General features: G+C 49.2%; 1 protein-coding gene across 2 annotated transcripts in view; it reads left to right on the top strand.

The window, feature by feature from the left end:
- LOC134927080 (cytochrome P450 2B4-like) overlaps nt 1-15,673 on the top strand; it is a 535,854-nt gene that overhangs the window by 38,028 nt on the left and 482,153 nt on the right. The window contains exon 2 of one of the 2 annotated variants that reach the window (XM_063921078.1): nt 13,334-13,496. The exons of the other annotated variant lie outside the window; for it this stretch is intronic. Within the exon in view, the coding sequence (XP_063777148.1) occupies nt 13,376-13,496 (121 nt within the window). The 5' untranslated portion in view covers nt 13,334-13,375. The remainder of the gene's footprint in view (nt 1-13,333; nt 13,497-15,673) is intronic. 2 annotated transcript variants of the gene reach the window in all.

Genomic DNA, 15,673 nt, shown 5'->3' with positions numbered 1-15,673 from the left:
TACTATATTGTGATTGCCTGAAAAAGTTAAACACTCGTCGTGTGACTTCACTTGTGTGGTGTTTTTTTTTTTATTCTATAAAAAACTCATTCTGCTGACAGACAGTGTCCAGCAGGTCCGTCATTATATAATATATATACCTGTCCGGCTGCAGTAGTGATATATATATATATTTTTTATATCATTATTTATCATCCAGTCGCAGCAGACACAGTACGGTAGTTCACGGCTGTAGCTACCTCTGTGTCGGCACTCGGCAGTCCATCCATAATTGTATACCACCTACCCGTGGTTTTTTTTTCTTTCTTCTTTATACATACATACTACTACATCTCTTTATCAACCAGTCTATATTAGCAGCAGACACAGTACAGTACGGTAGTTCACGGCTTTGGCTACCTCTGTGTCGGCACTCGGCAGTCCGTCCATAATTGTATACCACCTAACCGTGGTTTTTTTTTCTTTCTTCTTTATACATACATACTACGACATCTCTTTATCAACCAGTCTATATTAGCAGCAGACACAGTACAGTACGGTAGTTCACGGCTGTGGCTACCTCTGTGTCGGCACTCGGCAGTCCGTCCATAATTGTATACCACCTAACCGTGGTTTTTTTTTCTTTCTTCTTCATACATACATACTACGACATCTCTTTATCAACCAGTCTATATTAGCAGCAGACACAGTACAGTACGGTAGTTCACGGCTGTGGCTACCTCTGTGTCGGCACTCGGCAGTCCGTCCATAATTGTATACCACCTAACCGTGGTTTTTTTTTCTTTCTTCATTATACATACATACTACGACATCTCTTTATCAACCAGTCTATATTAGCAGCAGACACAGTACAGTACGGTAGTTCACGGCTGTGGCTACCTCTGTGTCGGCACTCGGCAGTCCGTCCATAATTGTATACCACCTAACCGTGGTTTTTTTATCTTTCTTCTTCATACATACATACTACGACATCTCTTTATCAACCAGTCTATATTAGCAGCAGACACAGTACAGTACGGTAGTTCACGGCTGTGGCTACCTCTGTGTCGGCACTCGGCAGTCCGTTCATAATTGTATACCAACTACCCGTGGTTTTTTTTTCTTTCTTCTTTATACATACATACTACTACATATCTTTATCAACCAGTCTATATTAGCAGCAGACACAGTACAGTACGGTAGTTCACGGCTGTGGCTACCTCTGTGTCGGCACTCGGCAGTCCGTCCATAATTGTATACCACCTACCCGTGGTTTTTATTTTCTTTCTTCTTCATACATACATACTACGACATCTCTTTATCAACCAGTCTATATTAGCAGCAGACACAGTACAGTACGGTAGTTCACGGCTGTGGCTACCTCTGTGTCGGCACTCGGCAGTCCGTCCATAATTGTATACCACCTAACCGTGGGTTTTTTTTCTTTCTTCTTCATACATACATACTACGACATCTCTTTTTCAACCAGTCTATATTAGCAGCAGACACAGTACGGTAGTTCACGGCTGTAGCTACCTCTGTGTCGGCACTCGGCAGTCCGTCCATAATTGTATACTAGTATCCATCCATCTCCATTGTTTACCTGAGGTGCCTTTTAGTTGTGCCTATTAAAATATGGAGAACAAAAATGTTGAGGTTCCAAAATTAGGGAAAGATCAAGATCCACTTCCACCTCGTGCTGAAGCTGCTGCCACTAGTCATGGCCGAGACGATGAAATGCCAGCAACGTCGTCTGCCAAGGCCGATGCCCAATGTCATAGTACAGAGCATGTCAAATCCAAAACACCAAATATCAGTAAAAAAAGGACTCCAAAACCTAAAATAAAATTGTCGGAGGAGAAGCGTAAACTTGCCAATATGCCATTTACCACATGGAGTGGCAAGGAACGGCTGAGGCCCTGGCCTATGTTCATGGCTAGTGGTTCAGCTTCACATGAGGATGGAGGCACTCAGCCTCTCGCTAGAAAAATGAAAAGACTCAAGCTGGCAAAAGCAGTAGCACCGCAAAGAACTGTGCGTTCTTCGAAATCCCAAATCCACAAGGAGAGTCCAATTGTGTCGGTTGCGATGCCTGACCTTCCCAACACTGGACGTGAAGAGCATGCGCCTTCCACCATTTGCACGCCCCCTGCAAGTGCTGGAAGGAGCACCCGCAGTCCAGTTCCTGATAGTCAGATTGAAGATGTCAGTGTTGAAGTACACCAGGATGAGGAGGATATGGGTGTTGCTGGCGCTGGGGAGGAAATTGACCAGGAGGATTCTGATGGTGAGGTGGTTTGTTTAAGTCAGGCACCCGGGGAGACACCTGTTGTCCGTGGGAGGAATATGGCCGTTGACATGCCTGGTGAAAATACCAAAAAAATCAGCTCTTCGGTGTGGAACTATTTCAACAGAAATGCGGACAACAGGTGTCAAGCCGTGTGTTCCCTTTGTCAAGCTGTAATAAATAGGGGTAAGGACGTTAACCACCTCGGAACATCCTCCCTTATACGTCACCTGCAGCGCATTCATAATAAGTCAGTGACAAGTTCAAAAACTTTGGGTGACAGCGGAAGCAGTCCACTGACCAGTAAATCCCTTCCTCTTGTAACCAAGCTCACGCAAACCACCCCACCAACTCCCTCAGTGTCAATTTCCTCCTTCCCCAGGAATGCCAATAGTCCTGCAGGCCATGTCACTGGCAATTCTGACGAGTCCTCTCCTGCCTGGGATTCCTCCGATGCATCCTTGCGTGTAACGCCTACTGCTGCTGGCGCTGCTGTTGTTGCTGCTGGGAGTCGATGGTCATCCCAGAGGGGAAGTCGTAAGCCCACTTGTACTACTTCCAGTAAGCAATTGACTGTTCAACAGTCCTTTGCGAGGAAGATGAAATATCACAGCAGTCATCCTGCTGCAAAGCGGATAACTGAGGCCTTGACAACTATGTTGGTGTTAGACGTGCGTCCGGTATCCGCCGTTAGTTCACAGGGAACTAGACAATTTATTGAGGCAGTGTGCCCCCGTTACCAAATACCATCTAGGTTCCACTTCTCTAGGCAGGCGATACCGAGAATGTACACGGACGTCAGAAAAAGACTCACCAGTGTCCTAAAAAATGCAGTTGTACCCAATGTCCACTTAACCACGGACATGTGGACAAGTGGAGCAGGGCAGGGTCAGGACTATATGACTGTGACAGCCCACTGGGTAGATGTATGGACTCCCGCCGCAAGAACAGCAGCGGCGGCACCAGTAGCAGCATCTCGCAAACGCCAACTCTTTCCTAGGCAGGCTACGCTTTGTATCACCGGTTTCCAGAATACGCACACAGCTGAAAACCTCTTACGGCAACTGAGGAAGATCATCGCGGAATGGATTACCCCAATTGGACTCTCCTGTGGATTTGTGGCATCGGACAACGCCAGCAATATTGTGTGTGCATTAAATATGGGCAAATTCCAGCACGTCCCATGTTTTGCACATACCTTGAATTTGGTGGTGCAGAATTATTTAAAAAACGACAGGGGCGTGCAAGAGATGCTGTCGGTGGCCAGAAAAATTGCGGGACACTTTCGGCGTACAGGCACCACGTACAGAAGACTGGAGCACCACCAAAAACTACTGAACCTGCCCTGCCATCATCTGAAGCAAGAAGTGGTAACGAGGTGGAATTCAACCCTCTATATGCTTCAGAGGTTGGAGGAGCAGCAAAAGGCCATTCAAGCCTATACAATTGAGCACGATATAGGAGGTGGAATGCACCTGTCTCAAGCGCAGTGGAGAATGATTTCAACGTTGTGCAAGGTTCTGATGCCCTTTGAACTTGCCACACGTGAAGTCAGTTCAGACACTGCCAGCCTGAGTCAGGTCATACCCCTCATCAGGCTTTTGCAGAAGAAGCTGGAGACATTGAAGGAGGAGCTAACACGGAGCGATTCCGCTAGGCATGTGGGACTTGTGGATGGAGCCCTTAATTCGCTTAACAAGGATTCACGGGTGGTCAATCTGTTGAAATCAGAGCACTACATTTTGGCCACCGTGCTCGATCCTAGATTTAAAGCCTACCTTGGATCTCTCTTTCCGGCAGACACAAGTCTGCTGGGGTTGAAAGACCTGCTGGTGAGAAAATTGTCAAGTCAAGCGGAACGCGACCTGTCAACATCTCCTCCTTCACATTCTCCCGCAACTGGGGGTGCGAGGAAAAGGCTCAGAATTCCGAGCCCACCCGCTGGCGGTGATGCAGGGCAGTCTGGAGCGACTGCTGATGCTGACATCTGGTCCGGACTGAAGGACCTGACAACGATTACTGACATGTCGTCTACTGTCACTGCATATGATTCTCTCACCATTGAAAGAATGGTGGAGGATTATATGAGCATCCAAGTAGGCACGTCACACAGTCCATACTTATACTGGCAGGAAAAAGAGGCAATTTGGAGGCCATTGCACAAACTGGCTTTATTCTACCTAAGTTGCCCTCCCACAAGTGTGTACTCCGAAAGAGTGTTTAGTGCCGCCGCTCACCTTGTCAGCAATCGGCGTACGAGGTTACATCCAGAAAATGTGGAGAAGATGATGTTCATTAAAATGAATTATAATCAATTCCTCCGCGGAGACATTGACCAGCAGCAATTGCCTCCACAAAGTACACAGGGAGCTGAGATGGTGGATTCCAGTGGGGACGAATTGATAATCTGTGAGGAGGGGGATGTACACGGTGATATATCGGAGGGTGATGATGAGGTGGACATCTTGCCTCTGTAGAGCCAGTTTGTGCAAGGAGAGATTAATTGCTTCTTTTTTTGGGGGGGTCCAAACCAACCCGTCATATCAGTCACAGTCGTGTGGCAGACCCTGTCACTGAAATGATGGGTTGGTTAAAGTGTGCATGTCCTGTTTTGTTTATACAACATAAGGGTGGGTGGGAGGGCCCAAGGACAATTCCATCTTGCACCTCTTTTTTCTTTTATTTTTCTTTGCGTCATGTGCTGTTTGGGGAGGGTTTTTTGGAAGGGACATCCTGCGTGACACTGCAGTACCAATCCTAAATGGGCCCGGTGTTTGTGTCGGCCACTAGGGTCGCTAATCTTACTCACACAGTCAGCTACCTCATTGCGCCTCTTTTTTTCTTTGCGTCATGTGCTGATTGGGGAGGGTTTTTTGGAAGGGACATCCTGCGTGACACTGCAGTGCCACTCCTAAATGGGCCCGGTGTTTGTGTCGGCCACTAGGGTCGCTAATCTTACTCACACAGTCAGCTACCTCATTGCGCCTCTTTTTTTCTTTGCGTCATGTGCTGATTGGGGAGGGTTTTTTGGAAGGGACATCCTGCGTGACACTGCAGTGCCACTCCTAAATGGGCCCGGTGTTTGTGTCGGCCACTAGGGTCGCTTATCTTACTCACACAGTCAGCTACCTCATTGCGCCTCTTTTTTTCTTTGCGTCATGTGCTGATTGGGGAGGGTTTTTTGGAAGGGACATCCTGCGTGACACTGCAGTGCCACTCCTAGATGGGCCAGGTGTTTGTGTCGGCCACTAGTGTCGCTTAGCTTAGTCATCCAGCGACCTTGGTGCAAATTTTAGGACTAAAAATAATATTGTGAGGTGTGAGGTAGTCAGAATAGACTGAAAATGAGTGGAAATTATGGTTTTTGAGGTTAATAATAATATGGGATCAAAATGACCCCCAAATTCTATGATTTAAGCTGTTTTTTAGTGTTTTTAAAAAAAAACACCCGAATCCAAAACACACCCGAATCCGACAAAAAAAATTCGGTGAGGTTTTGCCAAAACGCGGTCGAACCCAAAACACGGCCGCGGAACCGAACCCAAAACCAAAAATTTCAGGCGCTCATCTCTAGTAATATATGGGGTGAGATGGATGCAGTGTAGGAGTGAGTGCTATGGCTAGTGACAGGCAGTAATAGATGGGGTGAGATGGATGCAGGGTAGGAGTGGGTGCTATGGATAGTGACAGGCAGTAATAGATGGGGTGAGATGGATGCAGGGTAGGAGTGGGTGCTATGGCTAGTGACAGGCAGTAATAGATGGGGTGAGATGGATGCAGGGTAGGAGTGGGTGCTATGGCTAGTGACAGGCAGTAATAGATGGGGTGAGATGGATGCAGGGTAGGAGTGGGTGCTATGGCTAGTGACAGGCAGTAATAGATGGGGTGAGATGGATGCAGGGTAGGAGTGGGTGCTATGGCTAGTGACAGGCAGTAATAGATGAGGTGAGATGGATGCAGGGTCAGAGTGGGTGTATGGCTAGTGACTGGCAGTAATAGATGGGGTGAGATGGATGCAGGGTAGTAGTGGGTGATATGGCTAGTGACAGGCAGTAATAGATGGGGTGAGATGGATGCAGGGTTGGAGTGGGTGCAATGGCTAGTGACAGGCAGTAATAGATGGGGTGAGATGGATGCAGGGTTGGAGTGGGTGCTATGGCTAGTGACAGGCAGTAATAGATGAGGTGAGACGGATGCAGGGTAGGAGTGGGTGCTATGGCTAGTGACAGGCAGTAATAGATGGGGTGAGATGGATGCAGGGTTGGAGTGGGTGCTATGGCTAGTGACAGGCAGTAATAGATGGGGTGAGATGGATGCAGGGTCAGAGTGGGTGTATGGCTAGTGACTGGCAGTAATAGATGGGGTGAGATGGATGCAGGGTAGTAGTGGGTGATATGGCTAGTGACAGGCAGTAATAGATGGGGTGAGATGGATGCAGGGTTGGAGTGGGTGCAATGGCTAGTGACAGGCAGTAATAGATGGGGTGAGATGGATGCAGGGTAGGAGTGGGTGCTATGGCTAGTGACAGGCAGTAATAGATGAGGTGAGACGGATGCAGGGTAGGAGTGGGTGCTATGGCTAGTGACAGGCAGTAATAGATGGGGTGAGATGGATGCAGGGTAGGAGTGGGTGCTATGGCTAGTGACAGGCAGTAATAGATGGGGTGAGATGGATGCAGGGTTGGAGTGGGTGCTATGGCTAGTGACAGGCAGTAATAGATGGGGTGAGATGGATGCAGGGTAGGAGTGGGTGCTATGGCTAGTGACAGGCAGTAATAGATGGGGTGAGATGGATGCAGGGTCGGAGTGGGTGCTATGGCTAGTGACAGGCAGTAATAGATGGGGTGAGATGGATGCAGGGTTGGAGTGGGTGTTATGGCTAGTGACAGGCAGTAATAGATGGGGTGAGATGGATGCAGGGTAGGAGTAGGTACTATGGCTAGTGACAGGCAGTAATAGATGTGGTGAGATGGATAATGGGTTAGAGTGGGTGCTATGGCTAGTGACAGGCAGTAATAGATGGGGTGAGATGGATGCAGGGTAGGAGTGGGTGCTATGGCTAGTGACAGGCAGTAATAGATGGGGTGAGATGGATGCAGGGTAGGAGTGGGTGCTATGACTAGTGACAGGCAGTAATAGATGTGGTGAGATGGATACAGGGTTAGAGTGGGTGCTATGGCTAGTGACAGGCAGTAATAGATGGGGTGAGATGGATGCAGGGTAGGAGTGGGTGTTATGGCTAGTGACAGGCAGTAATAGATGGGGTGAGATGGATGCAGGGTAGGAGTGGGTGCTATGGCTAGTGACAGGCAGTAATAGATGGGGTGAGAGGGATGCAGGGTAGGAGTGGGTGCTATGTCTAGTGACAGGCAGTAATAGATGGGGTGAGATGGATGCAGGGTAGGAGTGGGTGCTATGGCTAGTGACAGGCAGTAATAGATAGGGTGAGATGGATGCAGGGTAGTAGTGGGTGCTATGGCTAGTGACAGGCAGTAATAGATGGGGTGAGATGGATGCAGGGTAGGAGTGGGTGCTATGGCTAGTGACAGGCAGTAATAGATGGGGTGAGATGGATGCAGGGTAGTAGTGGGTGCTATGGCTAGTGACAGGCAGTAATAGATGGGGTGAGATGGATGCAGGGTCAGAGTGGGTGATATGGCTAGTGACAGGTAGTAATTGGGGTGAGATGGATGCAGGGTAGGAGTGGGTGCTATTGCTAGTGACTGGCAGTAATAGATGGGGTGAGATGGATGCAGGGTAGGAGAGGGAGCTATGGCTAGTGACAGGCAGTAATAGATGGGGTGAGATGGATGCAGGGTAGGAGTGGGTGATATGACTAGTGACAGGCAGTAATAGATGGGGTGAGATAGATGCAGGGTTGGAGTGGGTGCTATGGCTAGTGACAGGCAGTAATAGATGAGGTGAGATGGATGCAGGGTAGGAGTGGGTGCTATGGCTAGTGACAGGCAGTAATAGATGGGGTGAGATGGATGCAGGGTAGTAGTGGGTGCTATGGCTAGTGACAGACAGTAATAGATGGGGTGAGATGGATGCAGGGTCAGAGTGGGTGATATGGCTAGTGACAGGTAGTAATTGGGGTGAGACGGATGCAGGGTAGTAGTGGGTGCTATGGCTAGTGACAGGCAGTAATAGATGGGGTGATATGGATGCAGGGTAGGAGTGGGTGCTATGGCTAGTGACAGGCATTAATAGATGGGGTGACATAGATGCAGGGTCAGAGTGGGTGTATGGCTAGTGACAGGCAGTAATAGATGGGGTGAGATGGATGCAGGGTCAGAGTGGGTGATATGGCTAGTGACAGGTAGTAATTGGGGTGAGATGGATGAAGGGTAGAGGGTGCTATGGCTAGTGACAGTCAGTAATAGATGGGTTGAGATGGATGCAGGGTAGGAGAGGGTGCTATGGCTAGTGACAGGCAGTAATAGATGGGGTGAGATGGATGCAGGGTAGGAGAGGGTGCTATGGCTAGTGACAGGCAGTAATATATGGGGTGAGATGGATGCAGTGTAGGAGTGGGTGCTATGACTAGTGACAGGCAGTAATAGATGTGGTGAGATGGAAACAGGGTTAGAGTGGGTGCTATGGCTAGTGACAGGCAGTAATAGATGGGGTGAGATGGATGCAGGGTAGGAGTGGGTGCTATGGCTAGTGACAGGCAGTAATAGATGGGGTGAGATGGATGCAGGGTAGGAGTGGGTGCTATGACTAGTGACAGTCAGTAATAGATGTGGTGAGATGGATACAGGGTTAGAGTGGGTGCTATGGCTAGTGACAGGCAGTAATAGATGGGGTGAGATGGATGCAGGGTAGGAGTGGGTGTTATGGCTAGTGACAGGCAGTAATAGATGGGGTGAGATGGATGCAGGGTAGGAGTGGGTGCTATGGCTAGTGACAGGCAGTAATAGATGGGGTGAGAGGGATGCAGGGTAGGAGTGGGTGCTATGTCTAGTGACAGGCAGTAATAGATGGGGTGAGATGGATGCAGGGTAGGAGTGGGTGCTATGGCTAGTGACAGGCAGTAATAGATAGGGTGAGATGGATGCAGGGTAGTAGTGGGTGCTATGGCTAGTGACAGGCAGTAATAGATGGGGTGAGATGGATGCAGGGTAGGAGTGGGTGCTATGGCTAGTGACAGGCAGTAATAGATGGGGTGAGATGGATGCAGGGTAGTAGTGGGTGCTATGGCTAGTGACAGGCAGTAATAGATGGGGTGAGATGGATGCAGGGTCAGAGTGGGTGATATGGCTAGTGACAGGTAGTAATTGGGGTGAGATGGATGCAGGGTAGGAGTGGGTGCTATTGCTAGTGACTGGCAGTAATAGATGGGGTGAGATGGATGCAGGGTAGGAGAGGGAGCTATGGCTAGTGACAGGCAGTAATAGATGGGGTGAGATGGATGCAGGGTAGGAGTGGGTGATATGACTAGTGACAGGCAGTAATAGATGGGGTGAGATAGATGCAGGGTTGGAGTGGGTGCTATGGCTAGTGACAGGCAGTAATAGATGAGGTGAGATGGATGCAGGGTAGGAGTGGGTGCTATGGCTAGTGACAGGCAGTAATAGATGGGGTGAGATGGATGCAGGGTAGTAGTGGGTGCTATGGCTAGTGACAGACAGTAATAGATGGGGTGAGATGGATGCAGGGTCAGAGTGGGTGATATGGCTAGTGACAGGTAGTAATTGGGGTGAGACGGATGCAGGGTAGTAGTGGGTGCTATGGCTAGTGACAGGCAGTAATAGATGGGGTGATATGGATGCAGGGTAGGAGTGGGTGCTATGGCTAGTGACAGGCATTAATAGATGGGGTGACATAGATGCAGGGTCAGAGTGGGTGTATGGCTAGTGACAGGCAGTAATAGATGGGGTGAGATGGATGCAGGGTCAGAGTGGGTGATATGGCTAGTGACAGGTAGTAATTGGGGTGAGATGGATGAAGGGTAGAGGGTGCTATGGCTAGTGACAGTCAGTAATAGATGGGTTGAGATGGATGCAGGGTAGGAGAGGGTGCTATGGCTAGTGACAGGCAGTAATAGATGGGGTGAGATGGATGCAGGGTAGGAGAGGGTGCTATGGCTAGTGACAGGCAGTAATATATGGGGTGAGATGGATGCAGTGTAGGAGTGGGTGCTATGGTTAGTGACATGCAGTAATAGATGTGGTGAGATGTATGCAGGGTAGGAGTGGGTGATTTGGCTAGTGACAGGCAGTAATATATGGGGTGAGATGGATGCAGTGTAGGAGTGAGTGCTATGGCTAGTGACAGGCAGTAATAGATGGGGTGAGATGGATGCAGGGTAGGAGAGGGTGCTATGGCTAGTGACAGGCAGTAATAGATGGGGTGAGATGGATGCAGGGTAGGAGTGAGTGCTATGGTTAGTGACAGGCAGTAATAGATGGGGTGAGATGGAAGCAGGGTAGGAGTGGGTGCTATGGCTAGTGACAGGCAGTAATAGATGAGGTGAGATGGATGCAGGGTTGGAGTGGGTGCTATGGCTAGTGACAGGCAGTAATAGATGGGGTGAGATGGATGCAGGGTAGGAGTGGGTGCTATGGCTAGTGACAGGCAGTAATAGATGGGGTGAGACGGATGCAGGGTAGGAGTGGGTGCTATGGCTAGTGACAGGCAGTAATAGATGAGGTGAGATGGATGCAGGGTCAGAGTGGGTGTATGGCTAGTGACTGGCAGTAATAGATGGGGTGAGATGGATGCAGGGTAGTAGTTGGTGATATGGCTAGTGACAGGCAGTAATAGATGGGGTGAGATGGATGCAGGGTTGGAGTGGGTGCAATGGCTAGTGACAGGCAGTAATAGATGGGGTGAGATGGATGCAGGGTTGGAGTGGGTGCTATGGCTAGTGACAGGCAGTAATAGATGAGGTGAGACGGATGCAGGGTAGGAGTGGGTGCTATGGCTAGTGACAGGCAGTAATAGATGGGGTGAGACGGATGCAGGGTAGGAGTGGGTGCTATGGCTAGTGACAGGCAGTAATAGATGGGGTGAGATGGATGCAGGGTTGGAGTGGGTGCTATGGCTAGTGACAGGCAGTAATAGATGAGGTGAGACGGATGCAGGGTAGGAGTGGGTGCTATGGCTAGTGACAGGCAGTAATAGATGGGGTGAGATGGATGCAGGGTAGGAGTGGGTGCTATGGCTAGTGACAGGCAGTAATAGATGAGGTGAGATGGATGCAGGGTAGGAGTGGGTGCTATGGCTAGTGACAGGCAGTAATAGATGGGGTGAGATGGATGCAGGGTTGGAGTGGGTGCTTTGGCTAGTGACAGGCAGTAATAGATGGGGTGAGATGGATGCAGGGTTGGAGTGGGTGCTATGGCTAGTGACAGGCAGTAATAGATGGGGTGAGATGGATGCAGGGTAGGAGTGGGTGCTATGGCTAGTGACAGGCAGTAATAGATGAGGTGAGATGGATGCAGGGTAGGAGTGGGTGCTATGGCTAGTGACAGGCAGTAATAGATGGGGTGTGATGGATGCAGGGTTGGAGTGGGTGCTTTGGCTAGTGACAGGCAGTAATAGATGGGGTGAGATGGATGCAGGGTTGGAGTGGGTGATATGACTAGTGACAGGCAGTAATAGATGGCGTGACATAGATGCAGGGTCAGAGTGGGTGTATGGCTAGTGACAGGCAGTAATAGATGAGGTGAGATGGATGCAGGGTTAGAGTTGGTGCTATGGCTAGTGACAGGCAGTAATAGATGGGGTGAGATGGATGCAGGGTAGGAGTGGGTGATATGGCTAGTGACAGGCAGTAATAGATGGGGTGAGATGGATGCAGGGTAGGAGTGGGTGCTATGGCTAGTGACAGGCAGTAATAGATGGGGTGAGAAGGATGCAGGATAGGAGTGGGTGCTATGGCTAGTGACAGGCAGTAATAGATGGGGTGAGATGGATGCAGGGTTAGAGTTGGTGCTATGGCTAGTGACAGGCAGTAATAGATGGGGTGAGATGTATGCAGGGTTGGAGTGGGTGCTATGGCTAGTGACAGGCAGTAATAGATGGGGTGAGATGGATGCAGGGTAGGAGTGGGTGATATGGCTAGTGACAGGCAGTAATAGATGGGGTGAGATGGATGCAGGGTAGGAGTGGGTGCTATGGCTAGTGACAGGCAGTAATAGATGGGGTGAGATGGATGCAGGGTAGGAGTGGGTGATATGGCTAGTGACAGGCAGTAATAGATGGGGTGAGATGGATGCAGGGTAGGAGTGGGTGCTATGGCTAGTGACAGGCAGTAATAGATGGGGTGAGAAGGATGCAGGGTAGGAGTGGGTGCTATGTCTAGTGACAGGTAGTAATAGATGGGGTGAGATGGATGCAGGGTGGGAGTGGGTGCTATGGCTAGTGACAGGCAGTAATAGATGGGGTGAGATGGATGCAGGGAAAGAGTTGGTGCTATGGCTATTGACAGGCAGTAATAGATGGGGTGAGATGGATGCAGGGTAGGAGTGGGTGATATGGCTAGTGACAGGCAGTAATAGATGGGGTGAGATGGATGCAGGGTAGGAGTGGGTGCTATGGCTAGTGACAGGCAGTAATAGATGGGGTGAGATGGATGCAGGGTAGGAGTGGGTGCTATGGCTAGTGACAGGCAGTAATAGATGGGGTGAGATGGATGCAGTGTAGGAGTGGGTGCTATGGCTAGTGACAGGCAGTAATAGATGGGGTGAGATGGATGCAGGGTAGGAGTGGGTGCTATGGCTAGTGACAGGCAGTAATAGATGGGGTGAGATGGATGCAGGGTTGGAGTGGGTGCTATGGCTAGTGACAGGCAGTAATAGATGGGGTGAGATAGATGCAGGGTCAGAGTGGGTGTATGGCTAGTGACAGGCAGTAATAGATGGGGTTGGATGGATGCAGGGTCAGAGTGGGTGTATGGCTAGTGACTGATCACAGTATATAGTAATCATGTTGCATGGTCTATCCCCAGCATTAGCATATGCAGCCTTTTCCTTTCCTCTATTAGTTACAGATATTGGATGTATATTTGCAGGATATTATTGTACATGTTCTACAGTAACTTTTGCTTTGTTTGCAGCTACGTAAGAAGTACGGTCCAGTATTTACTATATGGAAAGGAATGGAGCCTGTTGTGGTTCTCTGTGGCTATGAGGTTATCAGAGACACGTTGATAAAACATTCCGAGGTGTTTAGTGGGCGTCCATACAGTGCGGTTATTCATCACTACAGCGGTGGACACGGTAAGGCGCTTTGGTTACTGTATGGATTCTCTGAATTGTTTCCGTATATATTAAGAGCTCCATAGGAATATTCCTAAACACCATTAAAGCTTTTTGACCATTAGCCTTTATTTTCTCAGTGAAGTAGGTACTTAACATAACCAACCCAATACCGTTACCCTTTTGACCATAACGCTTAACTTATAACTAAATTAAATGACACAGACACATATAATTGACACTGACACATAAACGGCTTGGCTTAAAGGTCACAGCTATTTATTTAAAATGTGATTGACCTACGAGGTGAAGGTGGTCAGGAGATGCTGCAATCTCAGTTCTAGCCTTGACTATTGGGTCGGGCCCTTGGTGACGTGTCACGTTCCCCCTGCAATGATGCACCAGCCTCGCGGGGACTCACTACACCTCCTGGCCAATACTGAAATGTTCCCGCACAATGGGCGTCCACAGGGCCGGTGCTAGGGTGTTTGGCGCCTCCCTTCAAACTGTAAATTTGCGCCCTCTCTCCCATACTTAAGAGAGGGACAGTGCGCACCGAAGGTGAATGCAGCAAAATGGGTTGTGGTTTCACGAGGAAGGGGTGTGCCCACACAATTGAACCCCTAATTTACGTTACGCCACAGAGTTACGTTACGCCACACAGTTTACGTTACGACACAGTACTGTGACAGTAGCACAATCTAGTTCACGTTACACCGCATACAGTGCTCTTGATCCATATTACACCACTTTACAACACACAGTAGTGCCCCTTCTTCAGGTCCTGAAGAGGTTGTGGAACTCATTTCCCTCGCCACCTACTCTCCTCCCATTAGTCGTGCCAGGGCCGATAATAAGGTGTTTAGCGCCCTCTGCAACACTACAATGCCCTAACCCCCATACTGTCTAAAGGAGCAGTTGCACGCTGAAGGCACACACTGCAAAAAACAGGTGTGGTATCACAAGGAAGGGGCGTGGCCACACAATATCAGTGCCACTTATACACATACCCACGGAGACATTATTCACATATTAATGCCCAGGGTAGCAGTACCGCTTATACACATAATAAAGCCCATGACAGCAGTGCCGCATATACACATGCCCATAGTATCAGGGCCGCTTATACACATAATAATGCGTATGATGGCAGTGCTGCTTATATACATGCCCACGGTATCAATGCTGCTTATACACATAATAATGCCTATGATAGCAGTGCCGCTTGTACACATGTCCATGGTCACAGTGGCGCCTATATACATAATAAATACCAACCTCCACTTGCCTCGTGTGTCCCTGATGTTTCCTATCAGCGTCTGCGTGGGTGCGGTCTCCTAGGTGCGTTGCTGGCTCCTCTTCACATGGTCTCATTCACGCCGCAGCCTAGCGCCATCGGAGGTGAGCTAGGGAAGGCGGGCTAAGGGAGTCTGTCACAGCCCCCTGATCTATTAGTACGGGAGCTGCAGCTCACATTTAGGAGGCAGTGACTGGCAATCACTGTAGAAAACAGGCTTTTCAAAGAGTTAAACTCAGTGTTGTGAGTGTCAGGCTGCCCTGAACACAGACCGCTCCTGTGCTTCAGCATGTAGAGGGTAGAGATGAGCGCCTGAAATTTTTCGGGTTTTGTGTTTTGGTTTTGGGTTCGGTTCCGCGGCCGTGTTTTGGGTTCGAACGCGTTTTGGCAAAACCTCACCGAATTTTTTTTGTCGGATTCGGGTGTGTTTTGGATTCGGGTGTTTTTTTCCAAAAACACTAAAAAACAGCTTAAATCATAGAATTTGGGGGTCATTTTGATCCCAAAGTATTATTAACCTCAAAAACCATAATTTACACTCATTTTCAGTCTATTCTGAATACCTCACACCTCACAATATTATTTTTAGTCCTAAAATTTGCACCGAGGTCGCTGTGTGAGTAAGATAAGCGACCCTAGTGGCCGACACAAACACCGGGCCCATCTAGGAGTGGCACTGCAGTGTCACGCAGGATGTCCCTTCCAAAAAACCCTCCCCAAACAGCACATGACGCAAAGAAAAAAAGAGGCGCAATGAGGTAGCTGTGTGAGTAAGATTAGCGACCCTAGTGGCCGACACAAACACCGGGCCCATCTAGGAGTGGCACTGCAGTGTCACGCAGGATGGCCCTTCCAAAAAACCCTCCCCAAACAGCACATGACGCAAAGAAAAAAAGAGGCG

Source organism: Pseudophryne corroboree, chromosome 5, assembly GCF_028390025.1.
Source record: "Pseudophryne corroboree isolate aPseCor3 chromosome 5, aPseCor3.hap2, whole genome shotgun sequence".
Taxonomy (NCBI): Eukaryota; Metazoa; Chordata; class Amphibia; order Anura; family Myobatrachidae; genus Pseudophryne; species Pseudophryne corroboree.
Note: the sequence above shows the minus strand (reverse complement) of the source record. Positions and strands in the feature narration are given on the sequence as shown.